At 36.7% G+C, this 19,312-nt stretch overlaps 1 protein-coding gene across 4 annotated transcripts in view; it reads left to right on the plus strand.

Annotated features, from left to right (window-relative positions):
- Nucleotides 1-8,456: 8,456 nt before the first annotated feature.
- The window catches only part of LOC134749212 (protein dead ringer), a 145,690-nt gene continuing 134,834 nt past the window's right edge, over nucleotides 8,457-19,312 (plus strand). For 2 of the 4 annotated variants that reach the window (XM_063684092.1, XM_063684095.1), the window contains exon 1: nucleotides 8,460-8,704. In XM_063684092.1, the coding sequence (XP_063540162.1) occupies nucleotides 8,657-8,704 (48 nt within the window). In that variant the 5' untranslated portion in view covers nucleotides 8,460-8,656. Of the gene's footprint in view, nucleotides 8,705-19,312 lie in introns of all 4 variants that reach the window. The other 2 variants (XM_063684093.1, XM_063684094.1) reach the window with 2 other exon arrangements.

A 19,312-nucleotide genomic window follows, 5' to 3' on the forward strand; every position in this document is an offset into this window, starting at 1 on the left:
TTTGACGAGATTTTTATTAATTGAAACATACCCGTTGGTAGTGGATATTACTGAGGTACCTACTTAAGTTCTCCTTGGCTAGGCTAGCTTACCTAGCCTACTTGTAGTACTGTTCAAAACCGGCCAAGACCATGTGGGGCCATGCTCAGTGTAGGGTTCCGTAGTTACCCTTCCGTCACAATAGAAATGTATAGTTATAGTAAATTGTTAACCAAGGGATGACAGCTTAAGCACTATTTCTACGATATATTTCATATTTTTTAGATCTATTGTTTAGTTAGATGTCCAAATTTCATGAAAGATGGCGCTGTTACAAACGCAAACTAGGTAACGCTAGTTCATCCTAGAATCTTTATAGGAATCTCTCAAATATTGAATAAATGATTGGTAACGTAGCAACTTATATACTTAAACAAAGTGGTCCTTCGAACGGTAGAAGTGAAAGTGACATTGACAGTGTATTCAAAAGTGAACTTTAATTACAGTACAATAGAATCTAATATTGAATTTAAGTCAAGTGACTTAGAACATTTTAAAATATTACGAGGCCATCCATCAAAATTGACAAAAAAATTACAAAATTAAAATTGAAGGTTTCGAGAAGATTTAATAAATAAAGCATATTTTCAAACCTACGAGTAAACTCAGAAAATTCGCCGCTTCAAAACAGTGCTATTTACAAGATCGGAATTTATTGGCTTGGAGAAAATAAGATTTTAGAAATAGAACACGTCAAAAAAAAAACACGTCAAACAAAACAAACATTTTTATTTTTTTCGGAGCGATTATTTCCGAAAATATTAACTTTCCAACGATAGGCACTATAGGGTTTTATTTCCGTTCACTGGGTTAAAGCAAAAAAAATTACATCCCCACTTTAATACGTGTACCCTAAAAAATTTTTTTTACATTTTATTTTACCACTTTATCGGCATAATTGACATATAGGTAGGTATAAAAAACCGGCCAAGTGCGAGTCGGACTCGCGCACCGAGGGTTCCGTACTTTTTAGTATTTATTTTGTTGTTATAGCGGCAACAGAAATAGCGGCGGCGGCATCATATGTGAACATGTCTAGCTATCACGGTTCATGAGATACAGCCTGGTGACAGACAGACGGACAGACGGACTCCAAGTTCTCGAATATATAGAAGACATAGAATTGGTATTTTTAAGTAAATGGCCGTGGAGATAAATTAGAGTTTAAGCTGAACTAAATCAACGTATGACCTGGGATCAGGAGAACCTAGGATATAAAATTATATATGTGGTATATATATAGTAGGAAGTAGGAAACAGAAATATCTACAAACAGCTAAGATCTTTACAAACATATATATAACTCCGTAATAGATGGATACAGTCTAAGGAAAAAACGTGTCTCGAAAATCAAGAAAATTCGAAATTCGAAAAACGGTTTCGTTTGTTATTTAACAATTTTTACGCATATCAGTGAAAGAACATGGGTCAAAATCATAAAAATAATTAATGCAAATAAAAAAAATCATTTTACAGTACATATGGTGCTACTTTCTCGCACTAGTGCGGGAAAGAGCACTTTTCGTGCATGTGTCGAAAGTTTAAAGGGCCATATGTTCTGTAAAACGTTGTACGATACACGTGCGAAAAGGTAATTCGCAACTCGTGTCGATTTAAAACACTCGTCGTGTTTTAATTTATCGCCACTCGATTCGAATTTCCTCTTTTCCGCACTTGTATCGTAAATAACTATATCCATATCTAAATACATTTTATCGTATTTTTATAAATCTTCATTTTTAGTTTTATAGTGTGTCGATAGATGGCAGTGAATTAACTGTGGTTACAAAATTTACTATGACAGTACCGCTCCAGTATAAGTTACTCTATGACAATACCTACTCAACGAAAAATAACAAGTAGTACACTTCTATAATTCAAGAGGATCAAGAGTAAATTGTAATGTTTGAGTAATTTAATTTCCACGCCGCTGGCAGTCAATAACATAGTTAATTTATCATTGCGCCGGAGGGAGAGGGCTGAATGCGAAATGCCGACTAGTAGTACTCGTAGCACGATAATGGTCTTCCTTTTAATTAGGCACAGAATTGCGCGGTATTTACATTTTACTGTATTTTCTTAAATTTTTTAAAAAATTTGCTCAACTTTTTTAAAGTTCTATGAACAATAAGGTAGGTAGATGGACATTTTTTACTCAACTGTGTATTAACGGTTAGCAATCGTCACAAAACTGACGGTCAATGTCAAATCCCATACATTTTGTAAGGAATGTGACGGTTAGACCGGTTAGACGATACTGAAACACGACTTAAAGCATCTTAAAGTACAAGTTAAAATGGAAATGTCCAGATATGTCGCGGCCATTACATACCTATTTTATTGATATCAGTAGAAGTCCATTATTTATAGCTGAGAAGAGATTATATAAATAACCATTTCTATTTCTAGAGCTACGCACAAAACTGTTTTTAATATTCAGGAGCGCCCATACCGTGTGCCAATATTTATCTGGCCGATTGCATTTGACGAGCCATCTAGCGTAAGAGTTTGAATATTAGTTCGTAGCGCCATCTATGTTAGTGGTTAGGAATCACTTACTTTTTCATTCGACAACGTGAGTGCGATCCTCGTACGATCTAGGAAAAAAATCACCGCAGCGAAAAGCCCACGACCACCGACGTAATATAAAAAACCGGCCAAGTGCGTGTCAGACTCACGCACCGAGGGTCCCGTACTTTTTAGTATTTGTTGTTATAGCGGCAACAGAAATACATCATCTGTGAAAATTTAAACTGTCTAGCTATCACGGTTTATGAGATACAGCCTGGTGACAGACAGACGGACAGCGGAGTCTGAGTAATAGGGTCCCGTTTTTACCCTTCGGGTACGGAACCCTAAAAAATACAATGTTGTATGGTTAGAATAAACACGGGATAATGTAGTCTATGAACGCATAAATTCGAGGCTATGATTCGAGGTGTCACATGCGCGTGGATCCAATAAGTATACCTAGGTAGAATTTATTGTGTTGACATTGTTGACAGTTTCATTTAAGAACCACACGAACCATACAATCGAAGTTATGCTCTCATTTTAAATGTCATAAAAAAAACTGAAATAACATTAACTTTGAAATTATGTAACCCCAGTAAATTCACTGCCATCTCTCGACACACTTTAAAACTGAAAATGAAGATTTATAAAAATACGATAGAATGTATTTAAATATAGATAAATGATTTTTTTTATTTGCATTAATTATTTTTATGATTTTGACCCATGTTCTTTTACTGATATGCGTTAAAATTGTTAAATAACAAACGAAACCGTCAACGCCATCTATACGACTGTAGGCCAAAACTAGTAGCGCCCTCTGAGCGAGAATCAAATTTTCTTGATTTTCGAGGCACGTTTTTTCCTTAGACTGTTATCCATCTATTACGGAGTTATATCTATCTTTGATAATAAGTAACATATATCTAGGTACCTAGATAGGTCTAGTACTAGTTTTCGTTGCTAGAAATGATAAAACAAAGCGTTTAGAGCGAGTTTTACATACAAAACTTCACTTGATTAAGCATAATCATTTGATAGCGTTATTTCGATTGTATGGGAGCGGCATTTTAGGGGCGGGTTCGTGTGACACATAATCATCATCATCATCATTGGCCTTTGCGTCTATTGCAGACGATTTATGGTGTAACACCGGAGAGACACCGTTTTTGGTGGCTGAATAGACTGATGCGAGACCGACATGGTCTACCACAGGCCTGACAAGAGAGAATTGCTGAAAACGGTACTGAGACGCCTTGTCGTCGTTTTTTCCTCTTGTCAGCAAGTGCGGCGAACCAGGTCTCATCGCAAAACTTGCGACCTTCCACAACATGTTTGCGCCATTCCGTCCGCTGTTCTGCGAGCCTCTCCCAGTCTCGGTGGTCGATATGGAAGGCAATCATGTCCCTCTTTGCGCAATCTTTAAAGTGAAGCAATGGCCTCCCAACGTTACGTTTTGCATAACACACACACACACACATAATAAGCGATGTATAAATACTATAAATAGTGTTTACAATTTGAAACAGGCACAATTACAGTATAAAGTGCAATAGGATAGGATATCCGTAATTGTTCGAGTAATAGTGTACGCTCATGTATCACTGGGCAGCGTCGGGGGGAGTTCATCAATCAGCCTGGAGCGATTACTTAGGATCTGGCGCAAGTTTGAAGCATACCGAGGAAGTCATTTGTATGGTACTGGTACCTAAAATAGGCAAATGAATGGACGGGGCATGCCAGATACCTAATACACGTGTTGGGCCAACGCACATATACCAAAGAGGATATACTCGTAATAGGATAGAGCGGTACTGTCATAGTAAATTTTGTAGCCACAGTAGCCGCCGATGGATCCGCAGGCCGCATTACTTGTATACTGCTTGTACTGCCAGCTCAATATCTACTGTTTCATCTACCTATAGAGTAATCTGAGTCGCCACCGCTCGTCTCTCATCACTTGTCCCTGTGGGGGTAGATGTGCAGTTCGACAGCCGATGGATCTGCCGGCCGCATTAATTGTTGCTGCCTGTACTGCCAGCTCAATATTTACTGTTTTCTGGAACGTTTAAACTTGGAGATTAAAAATAAATAAGCATTTAGCTATGTGTTATTCCTTAATTTGATAGAAGAAGGGAAGGACTTTGACGCTCAATATATAAATAGTTGTATTGATTGATGATTCTGGTTGAAAAAAAAAATGCATGTGTGGGTAAGAATGCATACGTAAGCTCCATACTTAAGTCTCCGGCAAGCTCGGCCGAATTGCACCTTCCCATACAAACGTAGTTCCGCTCTCATTTTAAAACTACGTGTTGGATTGTAATGAAACTTTGCACATACGACATAAGGTATATCTAGGTCTGTAATTAGTTTTTATAGCTCCAGTTTATAAAACCAAATATAGATATAACTCCGTAATAGATGGATACAGTCTAAGGAAAAAACGTGCCTCGAAAATCAAGAAAATTTGAAATAATTAATGCAAATAGAAAAATCATTTATCTATATTTAAATACATTTTATCGTATTTTTATAAATCTTCATTTTTAGTTTTAAAGTGTGTCGACAGATGGCAGTGAATTTACTGGGGTTACAAAATTTACTATGACAGTACCGCTCTAGTATAAGTTACTCTATGATAAAACAAACGAAATAGAGCAAAAACAAGTTTTGTTTGAAAAACTTAAATTCGCTGTATTTTTTTTAACTATGTTATCTGAAGCTACATACCTAAACTAATTACAGACATAGATATGCCTTATTCTATTGTAAGTACAAAGTTTCAGAGCAATCTAGTTAGTCGTTTTAAAATGAGAGCGGAACTACGTTTGTATGGAGATCCGAGCTTGCCGGGGACCCTTAACGTAGCACTTGGCATGAAAACAGCGTGGTCCTACTCTAGTTCGTTATCGATCGGGTGAAACGAAGGTCTTACATTCAACTAGATGCACAAGTGAACTAGGGAAACATCATAAGAGCTGAGAGCATCAAGCTGAAGTCAGTACTATATATTTGTTGTAATAGATATTTATAAAAAAAATGTGACGTACGGGTGGCAACTGTAGGCCGAGCACATGATTGACGCGACAGTATCTCGCCGCGAGATAGACTACCCGTCTTTTACTAACTGTATGAATTAAAGGGGGACGGGTAGTCTATATTGCGGCGAGATACTGCTATCCCGGCTGCAGCTGCATTACTGTCGCGGCATTCACTGTCCAATTTCCCTGTTAAAATAAGTGACGGATTAAACGTTCTAATCGCAGCAGTAATGGAACTAATGTGGCTACGAACATAACTCATTTTATCAAGGAAATTGACAGTAACAGCAACCGCTAAAAGGCCGTAGTAGTAATGTCGCAACAGTAATGCAGCTGCAATTGCCACCCGAATGTCACCTGTAGCAATTAGGGGGTAATATGGTCAACTCGGTTAGACGAAAATAGGTACAAACGAGTTTGATATGAAATGACGAAAGGTGGCACTGTTCCGCGTAATAAAAATTCAGAATCGCGTTATCAAGAGTTTTCTTGGGATTAGATATATATGATCCTGAACTCGTACACGTTTAATTTTGTATACGAATAGCCAACCAGATGGCGCTGTTAAGTAGTTAGTAAATGCGGCCTAATCCGTCTGCGGAACATTCCGTACATGAGCGCTTTTTTTAAACAATAATAGGTAAAGCCTGATTATATTCTGTTTTTTTATTCCGTAGACTAAAATGACATTTCATGTGGTACTAAGAAATGTCATGTCTTACACATGAAACGTCATTTTAGTCTACGGAATAATAGTAATATCATGTAATATCATAGAGCATATGTATATGATCATGAGCCATGTTGCGGAATTTCATTGGAACTAATTTCTTACACTGGCAATAATTTTAATGATATGTAGGTTGTCACTGTTGTCAGTGTCTTGTGGCGGTGGCGGTTTACTTGAATAATACTTCAGTGTTGAATATTAAATAATAAATGACAAAAAATGTCCGAAACTATACACAATTAAGAGCGAAACATTGTAAATAATGTAAATAGTAAGCTGCTGGAAAAGAACCGTTCGGGAAATTAAACTGTTTCGCTACAAAACATTTCCAAATTAACATCAGAGCCGACAGGTAAACAAATCAAACTGTCATTATAGTCTGAGTTATTACGACTTGGTTTTATTGTAGTGTTATGTTACACAAGCGAGGAAATACTTAGTAACAAAAATGAGTGTGAAAAATATTTACTATGGGCTTTGGAGACGATCAATCTTGTTCATTTACTATGAAATGAAATGAAATAACTTTATTTCAGGCAACTAGTGGTCCATAGATAAATACCACCACCACCATACTAAGGTCCGTTTTTTATTCCGTAGACTAAAATGACGTTTCATGTGTATGAGATGACCTTTCTTAGTACCACATGAAATGTCATTTTAGTCTACGGAATAAAAAAACAGAATATATGTAAGGTGATATTATTGACCTATGTGTGATGCGTAAGAAAATGCATGATTTTTATACGGTAAAAAAGAAGAACCAACAATAAAAAAATGTGAACACCGATAATTTGGATTCTGATTTTGCTTATGGTGAATAAAAGTATGCAAGTCAAAAAAACGAGTTGCCAATCCACATTCTTCAGACTATACTGAACTGTTGCCATATAAATGAGTATTCCGTCAGGCTTTACATACCCATTATTCTTTATGTATTTTGAGTGATTCTATTTGAATTTGACAGAAGCCCACCGTATTTAAGGTTAATAAGGTCTAATACTGTCCTTAAAATTTTGTATGAAATTATAAGCAAATATCAGCCATAATCAATTATTGAATTTGTGATGTTCAAAAACAAAAAGTCGTATGTTTATTTTAAAGACTATGAACTCTTAAGTAGTAGGCAGGTAGCAAAGTGACGTTAGCGACGTCATAATGACGTCGCTGACGTGAAAAGTGATACGTAAATACGATCATGAGATTGCCCACGATCATAATTACAAAAGTAATGCATATAACGTGTTGAAACTTCGTCTACATCGTTTCTAAGCTGCATATTATTTACAGTTAAAACTACATCCCTGTAGGACTCTCCTGGACCGATATCCCACCGAAGTTTTTTTAACTTTTTTTGCCCGCCAAAAAACACGTCCTCACTTGAAGCCGGCTCACGCGTGACTGAAGTTAGGCACACGTCAACTAATAGGCCAGTGTTGCCAGCAATATGATTAGCTATAAACCACAGATTGAAAGGGAGGTATATCTGTTACTAGTTTTATGATATTTCGCTTCTACTGAAATGTGATGCGGTGGGCAAAGCTATGTTGAAAAGGCAAAGTTGTAACTTTCTACGGTATAGCATTTTATTCAGAATCTAGGCTGTTCGGCATGGTTGTATCACCTGAGCAGGTAGACGTATGTAGGTGTGCTGTCTGTTACCTGTTGTTGACTAAAAGATAAATAAAGACATTTACACACAGAACAGAGAAAATGTATAGGTATTTAGGTACGTATGCATTGAGAATGAATACCCACCTTTAGGTCAGCTGCACGTGCAAAGTAAAGATTTCAACGCGCATTGCATCATGACCTCTTGTCAACAACTTTTTTTTAGAACACCAACATAACATTAAAAATTTAAAAATAACAAAGAAAGCTAACGAGTAATTAAACACAATGGACTGTTTCTCGCACCCTTGCTGAATTATAAACGTGTTAATAAAAGCATAATAAAAATGGAGTCCAATCTCATTTGAAACCCGAATCATGAACGTCAAGTTTCATTATCGCTATTAATCACACGATCAATAGGTACGTCGCAATTATTTAATAGCTTGAATAAAAACAATATAAGAGCGTGAGGCGGAGCGCGGTGTAATATCATTTTGATAGGACGCGGTTTGATTCGCCGTGACGAGGCCGCCTTAGGGCGGGGCCTAGCCGGAAGGGGGCGCCTGCGATCGCGGCTTGTCATACCACTCCGCGATCCCAGCGGCGCCGCTTGTCCGCTCCGCGTGTGCCGTGCCGTGCCGTGCCGTATTGTCCTGGGTTGCCGAAAACCGCCAAGATTCGGGTAAAGAATCGTGAACCGGTGCCGGCGTATGCCATGGCCGACGCCGACCGTGACTCGGATCTCGGAGACGACAGTCCCGTGGTGAGTACTTAGTTGGTAGTTTGTTTAATTGTCGCTGCCATGGTAACCATGCTTGAAAAGTTCAATCAAACCTTCATGGAAAGTCATTAGTCGACTTGTACCCGTATAAAGTGTATGTTTGCCTGCTGTAGTCATTTAACTTATCGAAAGTGTGCAAGTGATGTGAAGTTTAGTGGATTTACAACTGCGGTAGTTATTTATCTTTAAACACGTGTCCGATTGAGGTGCGAACTTCTTGCTACATGTGAAAGGATCAATGAAGTACCTACTTATATCGTTATTACTTTCGTAAAAACTAGTGCCTACGCCAATTCTTGGGATTAGTTGCCAAGCGGGCCCCAGGCTCCCATGAGCCGTGGCAAAATGCCGGGACAACGCGAGGAAGATGATGATGATACGTCATAAAATCGCTTTTAATTTTTAGGATTCCGTACCTACTCAAAGGGTAAAAACGGGAACCTATTACTAAGACTCCGCTGTCTGTCTGTCACCGGGCTGTCTCATGAAGTAGTAGTAGTAGTAGTAGAGTAGGTATTACTGTTGCCGCTATAACAACAAATACTAATAACAGAATAAAATAAATATTTAAGTGGGGCTCCTATACAACAAATGTGATTGCCGTTTTTTGCGTAATGGTACGGAACCCTTCGTGCGCGAGTCCGATTCGCACTTGGCCGGTTTTTTTATGTAGAAGTCATCACAACTGTTTACTTAATTTAAACTTAGTATAACTGTTTTCGCTTAATATTAAATTGTAATGCAATTAAAATAATTCGTTTGATATTAAGAAGTGTTGTAATTAAAATGTTATTTAATACGTGTTTTAACACAATGGGGTAGGTAATCATAGGTTAGATTTTTATGAAGCAGGTGTGCGACTCAGTTGTCAACTTGTCACTCGCCAACGGTCGTGAATAGTCTTGATAGTTGATACTTACCTATACTTAATGTCTGCAAAGTCATCAAATTGTTATTCTGCTCAAGAGCGCATGTGCCCCTAAATGCTAATTCTTAATTTCATCGCTTCAAGTTAAGACCACCTCTGTTTCACCTACCCGCCTTACAAATAATTATTTATTTGAAGTAGGTAGGTATTAATTAATTTGACATTTCAAATTGTTAGTCTGTCTTTATTTATAGAAACGCCGCGACATTTGAACTAGCAGTAGATTTATTCTTACGATTTGAATAGTGAGTAAGCTTGTAATATCGCAATGTTTTGACATATACTTAAATCGCCAAAAAGTTACCTACAATAGTTTATAAGGAGTGTCAATCATGAAATAGTAAGTAGATACCTAGGGTCCACTAACGATGGATGGGATGTCTAGCTTTTTTTGTAAGGACCAGGAATATAAGTAGGTACCGTAAACTCAGGTAACTATAGTCCTTAAGTACAACTATGGTCCAGTTTTTAACGTTGATTCTTAAGGAGCCTTTATGATTTGTACTCGTTACATTCATTATGGAGCTTAGATACACTAATGCTCTTTCTATATTATATTTTTTATTAAATAGCCCTTTGTTCTGAACATGTTTGTTTTGTGGTTGTAATTTTGAGTGTTTAATGAAGTCTCTTAGTTCAGTGTGCCTGGCGGCAAAGGCCTCCTCCAACTCTTTCCAGTATTTCCTCTCGCTTGCCACCCTTGTCCAGAGCGGTCGCACTGCTCTTTCTATATTATATACTTAACATAATTTGCAAAATACTTATGTATAAGTATTTTCTGGAACTTGTATTTGGATCATAGTTGTAAGTTGTGGACTAAAGTTACCTGATTATACGGTTAGAAATGTAACAAGTAGAATTGGTAATTTAATTTATTCGATTAGATTATTTTAATGATTTCTAATTGGATTCAAATAAGATGGTTTGATGACTTACCGTCAGGTGCGATAACTAGGGACACGAGGGGTAACATTAGACACAGGAAATAATCCTCAATTATAACCCAGTCGCGTGAAAGATCTATCGTTATCAAAAAGCCGTATAAAAGCAACTCTCTCGACTGTTTAGCACTGAACGCTTTTTTGCCGCATAAACTTGTCCAGTGAACGTGCTCTCTACCATATCGCTTTTACTCGATAATTGTATATGTAAAGGTATCTCTCGATCGCCTTCTTACGACCGTATGTCGTATGAAGGTTGTATAAAAGTAACCAAATTGCTAATTTGTCGTCAAACTAAGTAGCTTTTATTGCGCCATCTTTCGACATTCAGTTCTTACAGCACAATGAGGGCTAACGCGTATGAATTCGCCGCTAGGGGCGCTAGTGTAGATGGTGGTCTTTTCCATAGTTCGAAATGTCACTTGTCACTTCAATGACTGACAGCTTTTCTATAGTCTTTTGGACCACCATCAACAGAGGCGCCAACTGGTGAGCAAAAAAACGATAGCCCTCATTGCTGAGTAAAAGCGGTTCATTCAACATAATATTCGTATAATGGCTGTCTGTAAGATTTTCTTTCGACTTGAATATTGAAGTTGAGAAAACGCTGTTTGACACATGAAAGTAAGACCTACGACCCAAAAAATTTAACATCATGAGCAAATACTTTAATACCTTTTACTTTTATTTTCTGTCACTCCAAATTTGACAAACGTCACGGTTAAGTCCCGTGTTAGTTTTAAAATTATGAATGAAAATCGTCTTAATTTAAATCATTATGACCGTCACGGTTTTCAAACGACCAAAGAGTGGAGTGATTGCAACCGCGCTGCTATCTTACGATAACTGAGTCGAATGAAAGAGATTCTGATGACTATCATAGAACTAAGTAGCATTCGAGTTGCGATTACTCGATTTTCTTTCGATTAAAAAGTTGAGAGGTGCGCCCAAATCGCGTTGAGAGAACGTGCTCAGATCCTTCTTTCGACCTTTTACAGATCTATCTCTCGACCAATAGCTGAAAGTGAAACGTAATGGTGCCTTTTTTACGACATAATTTGCTAGTTGGGAAATACCTATATGAATATGGCTGACAGCAGTGTAAATTTTACAATGTGAATCATTATTTACCTGTCTTAGGGTCAATTTTTCAACTAACTAAATTAGTTCGTGGTCAAAAAACATTGTCTATAGTTTCCTCATCTGTCCCCATCATCAGTTACCCCACTTGACGGTACTTGTTAAGTAGTATTACTTTCAATCGAATGATATAATTTGTGTGGGTATTTTTTCATGAAATGGTCAGGTTTTTCACATTTTAAATTTTGTCGATATTCACCCCAGCCATCCCTATTCACCCCGGTTGACGGTACTTAATTGTTGTTTTATCTAATTCAAAACAGTCGCACGTAGCCAAGCCAGTCCGTAGTTAATCATAATAGTAATCACTCAGATAGGTAATAATATATTATCAATTATCATCTATGCAGGTATCTGCCTAAACCTTCCTCAAGAATTACTCTATTAATCTCAAAGGTCCACGTTAAGCTCACGGCTTCATCTCAGGGTCCGCCAGCTTAGACCAGCCTGACGGCGCTGGCTTACACTAGTTGCTTGACTCCTGATTATCTATTGATAGGTGAAATCCGTATGAAAATCAGTTCTGTAGTTTTTGAGTTTATCGCGAACATACAGGCAGACAGACGGAACGGAGAACTTTTTTATAAGGTGTAGTGAAGAACTAAGTAGGTGAAGTACTTAATTTAAGACTCCCCGGCAAGCTCGGCCGCATTTCACCTTCCCATACAAACGGAGTTTCGTTCTCATTTTAAAACTACGTTGTTGGATTGTAACGAAACTGCATATACAATGACATGACATGAGCTACGTCTAGGTCTGTAATTAGTTAATATAGCTCCAGTTTATAAAACAAACGAAATAGAGCAAACACAAGTTTTGTATGAAAAACTAAATTCGCTGTATTTTTTTTAGTATTGTATCTGAAGCTACATAAACTAATTACAGACCTAGATATACCTTATCTTATTGTAAGTACAGAGTTTCAGAGCAATCTACTAGTCGTTTTAGAATTAGATCGTAACTACGCTTGTATGGAGAACCGAGCTTGCCGGGTACTCTTAAGTTTAAAAACTTCGCTCAATCAAAGCATGTTTTGCTGTCCTAATGTGTATACCTATAGAAGTTTCATGGAAATATTTCATTAATACGCATGTCAGTGATTATTATTGTGAATATATTTGAAACATGTGTTCCGGATTACTCGTTGCAGACGGTTTGCACCCAAACACGTGTTCAATAAAATATCCATTTAGCAGGTAGAAATTAAGGGATCGGTCTCTCTTGTTCTAGCGATTTCAAAATGTTAAATCTTACTACCTACTGCATAATTTTTATGACAATTTGTCATGCTCATTCCAAATGCCTATATTATATTTTACAGATAACGGGTTCTTGATAACTTCAGGGATTTCATTTTATTATTGACATTTTATTTTTGTATTTAAATTATATAGGCATGTTTTATTTTACCAATGATTTCATTATGTACTTATAATCAATCAATTTGATTAATTTAATGTTATTGAAATTCTGTTACCTATTTAGTCAAAGTTTTGACACGTAAATTAAAAAAATACCGATAAGTACTATGTAGATAACAATGATTTATTATAACTCAAGATATGTTCGGCGTTCCAAAATTAAAGCGCTTAACTTGTGACAAATTGTACAAGTTGCATGTAGTCGCACCTAGGCAAGCGAGAAATGTGCACGTGCTAAAGAGCTCCCGCGTACTGCAAAAAAGAAAGAGAGAAGCTCATGAGCTCTTTAAATATGTTTAACTAAGAGTATGACAAAGTTGCATCTTCATGAATGGAATGAATGGAATGCGAAAATTAATCAAAAATAACAAATTTCTTCGTAGGTATAGAAATAAATATGGAAGTATTTTTTAGGGTTCCTTAACCAAAGGGTAAAAACTAAAAACGGGACCCTATTACTAAGACTCCGCTGTCCGTCGGACTGTCTGTCAGTCTGTCACAAGGCTGTATCTCATGAACCGTGATAGCTAGACAGTTGAAATTTTCACAAATTTAATGATGTATTTCTGTTGCCGCAACAAATACTAAAAACAGAATAAAATAAATATTTAAGCGGGGCTCCCATACAACAAGCGTGATTTTTTGCCGTTTTTTGCGTAATGGTACGGAGCCCTTCGTGCGCGAGTCCGACTCGCACTTGGCTGGTTTTTTTGTGCTCATTATGTGCGAGTATAACCTATCTATAGTTATGTCATTACTAGATAATTGCAACATCAGTTATACATCAAAAAAATACACATTAAGGGGTGTAACGGCGTTTAACGTAGGCAAGTACTCATTTTAATAACATACATACGTACCTTATTAATTATTATTTATCAATGAGCTGTAACTTTTCTCGAAATTAAACATTCAATGGCAGCAACCTAAAACAAAATGGCGCAGCGGCAGCGGCGTTATGATTATTAATAACAAATTCTGGCGACGCGGTTCGGTTTCAGTTTATAGCAGGACGAAGCCGATCCTTCGCCATCTCGCCATCTGTGTCGGCTACGATTAGGGCTGCCAGGGCGGCTAAATATTTAAAAAAACATCGGTTATTTGGATGAATTCGGTAATTCTCAACGCCTTATGATTTTATTATTTTATTCCATTAATTGGGAGTTCCTCTTAACACTAATTTAGCAGGCAGCGTCCGGGTTTTACCCAGCCTTTTGTACCAAGACTCTGTCGAATGTCGTCTGGACGGCCTCCAAAATAGGATAATAAGTACCTACCGGGCGGTTGACAACCCTACCTACATTTTGGCTCGGCATTGTTTATTTAGCGGAACCATTTGTTTTGCCATTCATAAATATAAGGAAAAATCTAATGTGTCGATTCGTTAGGCGTCCAGTTTTTACCACGACTCGTGCGTATCTTACTTATTTAAACCTAATTAACGACGGACACTCTCGAAGATAATCTTGGTGATAGTACTCGTACTTAAGGGGTGTACCGAAAAAAAAACTGGAAACTTCAAATGAAAAAAAACTGATGCAATTGATAAGGATTTTAGGATTACTAGAATATAAAGCTACTTTTAATTTAAATAATTATCAGTTTTTTTATTATAAAATTTTCTGTAGGAGTGATAGGCAGCTTTTCCCTACCGCATTCAGTGGCAGCTTTTACGGAGCTGTTTTTTAATTTTTTTTGCTGTTTTATCCTTCTCTTTTAATACACTATTGATTTAAGCCCAATAATAGTCGAGAGAACGGCATTGCAGGACGTATGGTGGTCTAACTTTGCTCATCGTCTATTACAAAATGCGACTTTTTGTACGGAGGAAATTGTATGATTTTCGACTTGGCCCAGAAATTAATAACACAAATTTTCGGTAACAATTATAACCTTTTTACGAATCTATATACTATGTTTGTTTGTAGTTCGTTTCACTTTAACCGCATATGTAATGTACCCCAATTTTTCACGATAAATATGACGGCCATGCGGGAGCGGGCGCAAATTCTATTAACAATCTTTCAGGCCTGCTAGCATGAGTTGCGTTCTAGCGCGCGATTCCATACATCAAGCGCGACTTCAAGTATGGACTCGCGCGCGAGAACGCAACTCATGCTAGACCGCCAGACGGGCTTAGCGTCGCTTGTTCCTAGAGGTCTGCCGCTTCGAGACCTCTGTTCAAGAGACAACGTACTAAAATTTGTTATTTATTATGAATTGCACGAAGCTTCGAGGTAATTTTAAGTGTATCGAAAGGAAGCATGGAGGATGTTGAACATTCTCTTGCCATTTGGAAAAGACCAAATTTCAGTGATCTATTCACCGGTGTAACGTCGCATGGCGTAAAACCAGAATTATTTATATTGAAATATATAATTTAATAATAGGAATTTTAACAGCGGTAAGAAAGCCGTCGTCATCTTGCTTTGAAATAAAATTACCGCCGTTTGAAATTATTTACAGTTTTTTTTCGCGCCAGGCTTGAGGATTTAGTTTTATTACGTCAACAAATTCAACAATGTCTCGAATTTTCCTTAAAATTATTAATATCTCCGCAAGAATTGCTCAAAAGGTATTGGCTAAATGAAAAGTAGCGAATAGCGATTCAATTGAAGCCGTAATTTATGCTCATTCTCATTTCGCCGCGCTCAAACGAACTCAATATCAAAATACATTCATTAACTCAAAGGAATATGAAAGGAACGCGATCCAAAGATCTGACGACTTAATTAATACCCACCTGTATAAGACATCGTTAGGGGTCTATTTCGGTCTAGATGTTTGGGGCTTATTCATTTATTCGTCGGCGACATCTCACGGGAGGCGCGCACGGACGATTTATCTCTCGGCGAATAGAGGGCCATGATTAATTAATCAAACCTAGCTGTCAGTCAGTGCACAATCACTAAAGTTAGACATTTTAGATATTATTAGGTGACGCGGTTTCCTTTTCCTGTCGACGCCGCGACGTTTCATTAATTGAAATAATTGGCGGGTTTTCTTGATATATTTTTTCGCGTTGACAACACTGGATGACAGGTTGGTTATGCTTATGTGAGATTTGTAGATAGCCGTAAATTATTTTAGTGAATGTTATTTATATTTGTAACTCATTTTCGTCACTGGTATAAATTTTACTTCTGCTTGTCAAAAAATATAATAAATAGCACTGTGTTGAACCTGAACTTTGTAGTATGTAATGAATTAAATGTATGTTTACATTTTGACACCTTCAAGTACCTGATTTGACAATGAAAATATGTATGATAACGGCATTGACATCTAAAGATACTCGTAGAATGGGTGATTCCGACATTGATGCCCTTCAAAATAATAACGTGTTAGAGTAAAAGGCAACGGCAGCATTATGCAGGTAACGTTTAGCTACCTGCCCACGTGCCACAATGACTTTAAAAGATAAACCTTCCCAATGATTCACCCTCCTAACACTTATTACGATAAAAAAAAATGTTGATGCTTGTAACTTCGAACACAGATACCTATGTGATCTGTTTACTAAAGTTAAATTATGATGGTTAATTATGAATCATAATGTGGTTATTATACCGTCATAATATGTTCTTCATATTTAAATGACTCCTATATCTCGGTATATATATAATCATATTTCTACGATAGTCTAATTGCGATCTAATTAGAGTATGAATATTTTCTAGTAGGTACTTATAATATAATAGTTAAAGCAAATAATTAACATGGTTGGAACTGTTTAAACAATTGTAAGGGTAAATATAGGTCAGGCTATAAACTTAAACATAACCTCTACATAATGACTAGCTATGTGAACCTGTTAATTTATGTGAATCAAAAAACCTTCAGATTGATTTTACGGTCTTAATGTAGGTAAGCTTACTATTGCTAATATTTATAAAAGCAAGATTTATTTCAAACCGTGTGCGGCCTTAACCTGGTTCCTTCAACGGTTTATAGATTGAACTTTTTGTGTTTCGATAAATTTATAATATGATGCGAATGCTCCTTTGTGATCATAATTTGCATACAAATAAAATGGCTGACTCGACAAAAGCACCTTTGTCAGGAATCGAACATGATCGTTTATCTCTCATTTATATTCAATATCTGTCGTAAATAATCGTATTGACATTCAATATTTATAAAGGAAAGGTTGCGTGGGTTAGTTCAGTTGGCCGACTATCACACCGCGACGTACAGCGAACGACAAAATTGCTTGGACGCGTGTACCTAATTGCTTTTCATTCCTTTCTATACGTTAGTGGTTTGCATAGAGTACGGTAAAAGAAGCAAATTAATTTTTTGTACCTGGTTAGTGTGTATCTACAGTACGAAGAGTATTATTAGTTAATTTACTGTTGTTTATTACACAATTTACTATTACTCTACTCTTCTACTTAACTCAAAGATAGGGGGTGAATGTGTATTTTCGATCGCCCTGCTACGCTCCTGCCCTGCATACGCATAAACGGTCCATCAGACTGTAATTCGAAACATTCACTAACAAGGTAAATACATTAATTTTTAACAAGCAGAAACGTCTGCGAACGATGCTATTAAGCTTAGAATCTTCTAGATAGTCTAATAACAAATTAAATTATTTTCTATGAAAATAATAATGAATTTATTATTTTTTTATTAGCTCTGGACACTGGAGGCTTTGGTCATTTTTTCCTTCGTATATGATATTTATTTCAGTTTATCTTCTAGATAGGCCGTGAGTTCAAGTCTCACCCAAGGCAGTATTTTTTCTACTTTCAAATTTATTCTAAGCTTAATAGCATCGTTGGCAGACGTTTCTGCTTGTTAAAAATTAATTTAGAATGGGTGAGCACATCGTATCTGGTGAATTTCCAATATGACTTGGAACTCCGATGGCCGTTTAAGAAGTGTAACGCTAAAAATATGTGAGTGAAACCGCTAAGTTAGCTAAGTGTAACGTTCTTACGGTAGATGTCGCTAGGGTTCCTTAGACCCATATAGTGGGAAGATTTGCTGACTATGGATGAGGTCTTGGTGGCTCTGTTGGCAGAGCGCTGGAGTATCGATCCAGAGGCCGTGAGTTCAAGTCTAACAAAAGGCAGTTATTTTTCCACTTTTAAATTTAAGGCAAATACCTAAATACATAAACTGAAATAGATAACATACACTAAAGAAAAAGTGACCATGCCCACCGGTGGCCGAGACGGGAATCAAACCCGCGTCTTCACCTTACGCGGCTAACGTCCTGACCACTAGACCACCAGGCCACGGCGTTACCCGTCGTCGGGTTTTTCTTTAGTGTAGGTATGTTATTTATTTCAGTTTATAATTTTTATATAGTAGTGTGACTACTTATAAAAACACAAATCAAATAATATTTCATAAAATAATTTGATTTGTTCCCGAGTTGGAAGGTAAATACATTTAAGGTTTTAATTGAATGAATACTTAATCCAGTGACTGGCTTAAGTTTTACAATATCCGTTCCAATATTCGGTATCATATCTAATAGTAAGAAATAACTATGCCTAATGCCTATGTTAACGAATGTTTTAGTTGTACGAGTATGTACGAGTAGGTAGGTGATTAAGAATAATGCTACGTACTACAATCAGCAAATGCTCGCCGGCAACGCGAGGACGCACAATAATGGTTGCAATAAAGTGGAGTAAAGTGTAGCTTTTACTTATTTTTATGAAGTTAATTTGTTCTTTAATAACTTCTCTACACTGCACTCCGCTGATTTTACGATAACACGCATTACAGTCAAGTGCATAAATATGTAGTTTATATTAATTTATTCATTAATTTTAACTTCTGTAATTATTGTTCTAATGGTTTAAGTCACTTCTTAGTTCTTATGTACACAAGAATTTTTTTCTGAACCTTTTCGTCTGAAATACATAGAATTTAATATTAGCTATTGGGTATTTTGAAGTCAGATTTCATTACAATTTTACTTTACGTTATAGAGGTGTTAATTAGGACTTAAACGAACTTACCTGTAAGTGAAGTTCGATTCTAATTATATGAGCTGTACAAAATTCGAAATGATGTATATCAACTTGTAGTAGGCGCTATCAGCGTGCCTTTGATTATGACTTTTAGAGCAATAATTCAGAGTAAAAATCAAAAAATTAAATTGCTCTGGCCCTTACGACGCTAATGAGAGAAATATCCT

Source organism: Cydia strobilella, chromosome 18 (assembly GCF_947568885.1).
Source record: "Cydia strobilella chromosome 18, ilCydStro3.1, whole genome shotgun sequence".
Lineage (NCBI taxonomy): Eukaryota > Metazoa > Arthropoda > Insecta > Lepidoptera > Tortricidae > Cydia > Cydia strobilella.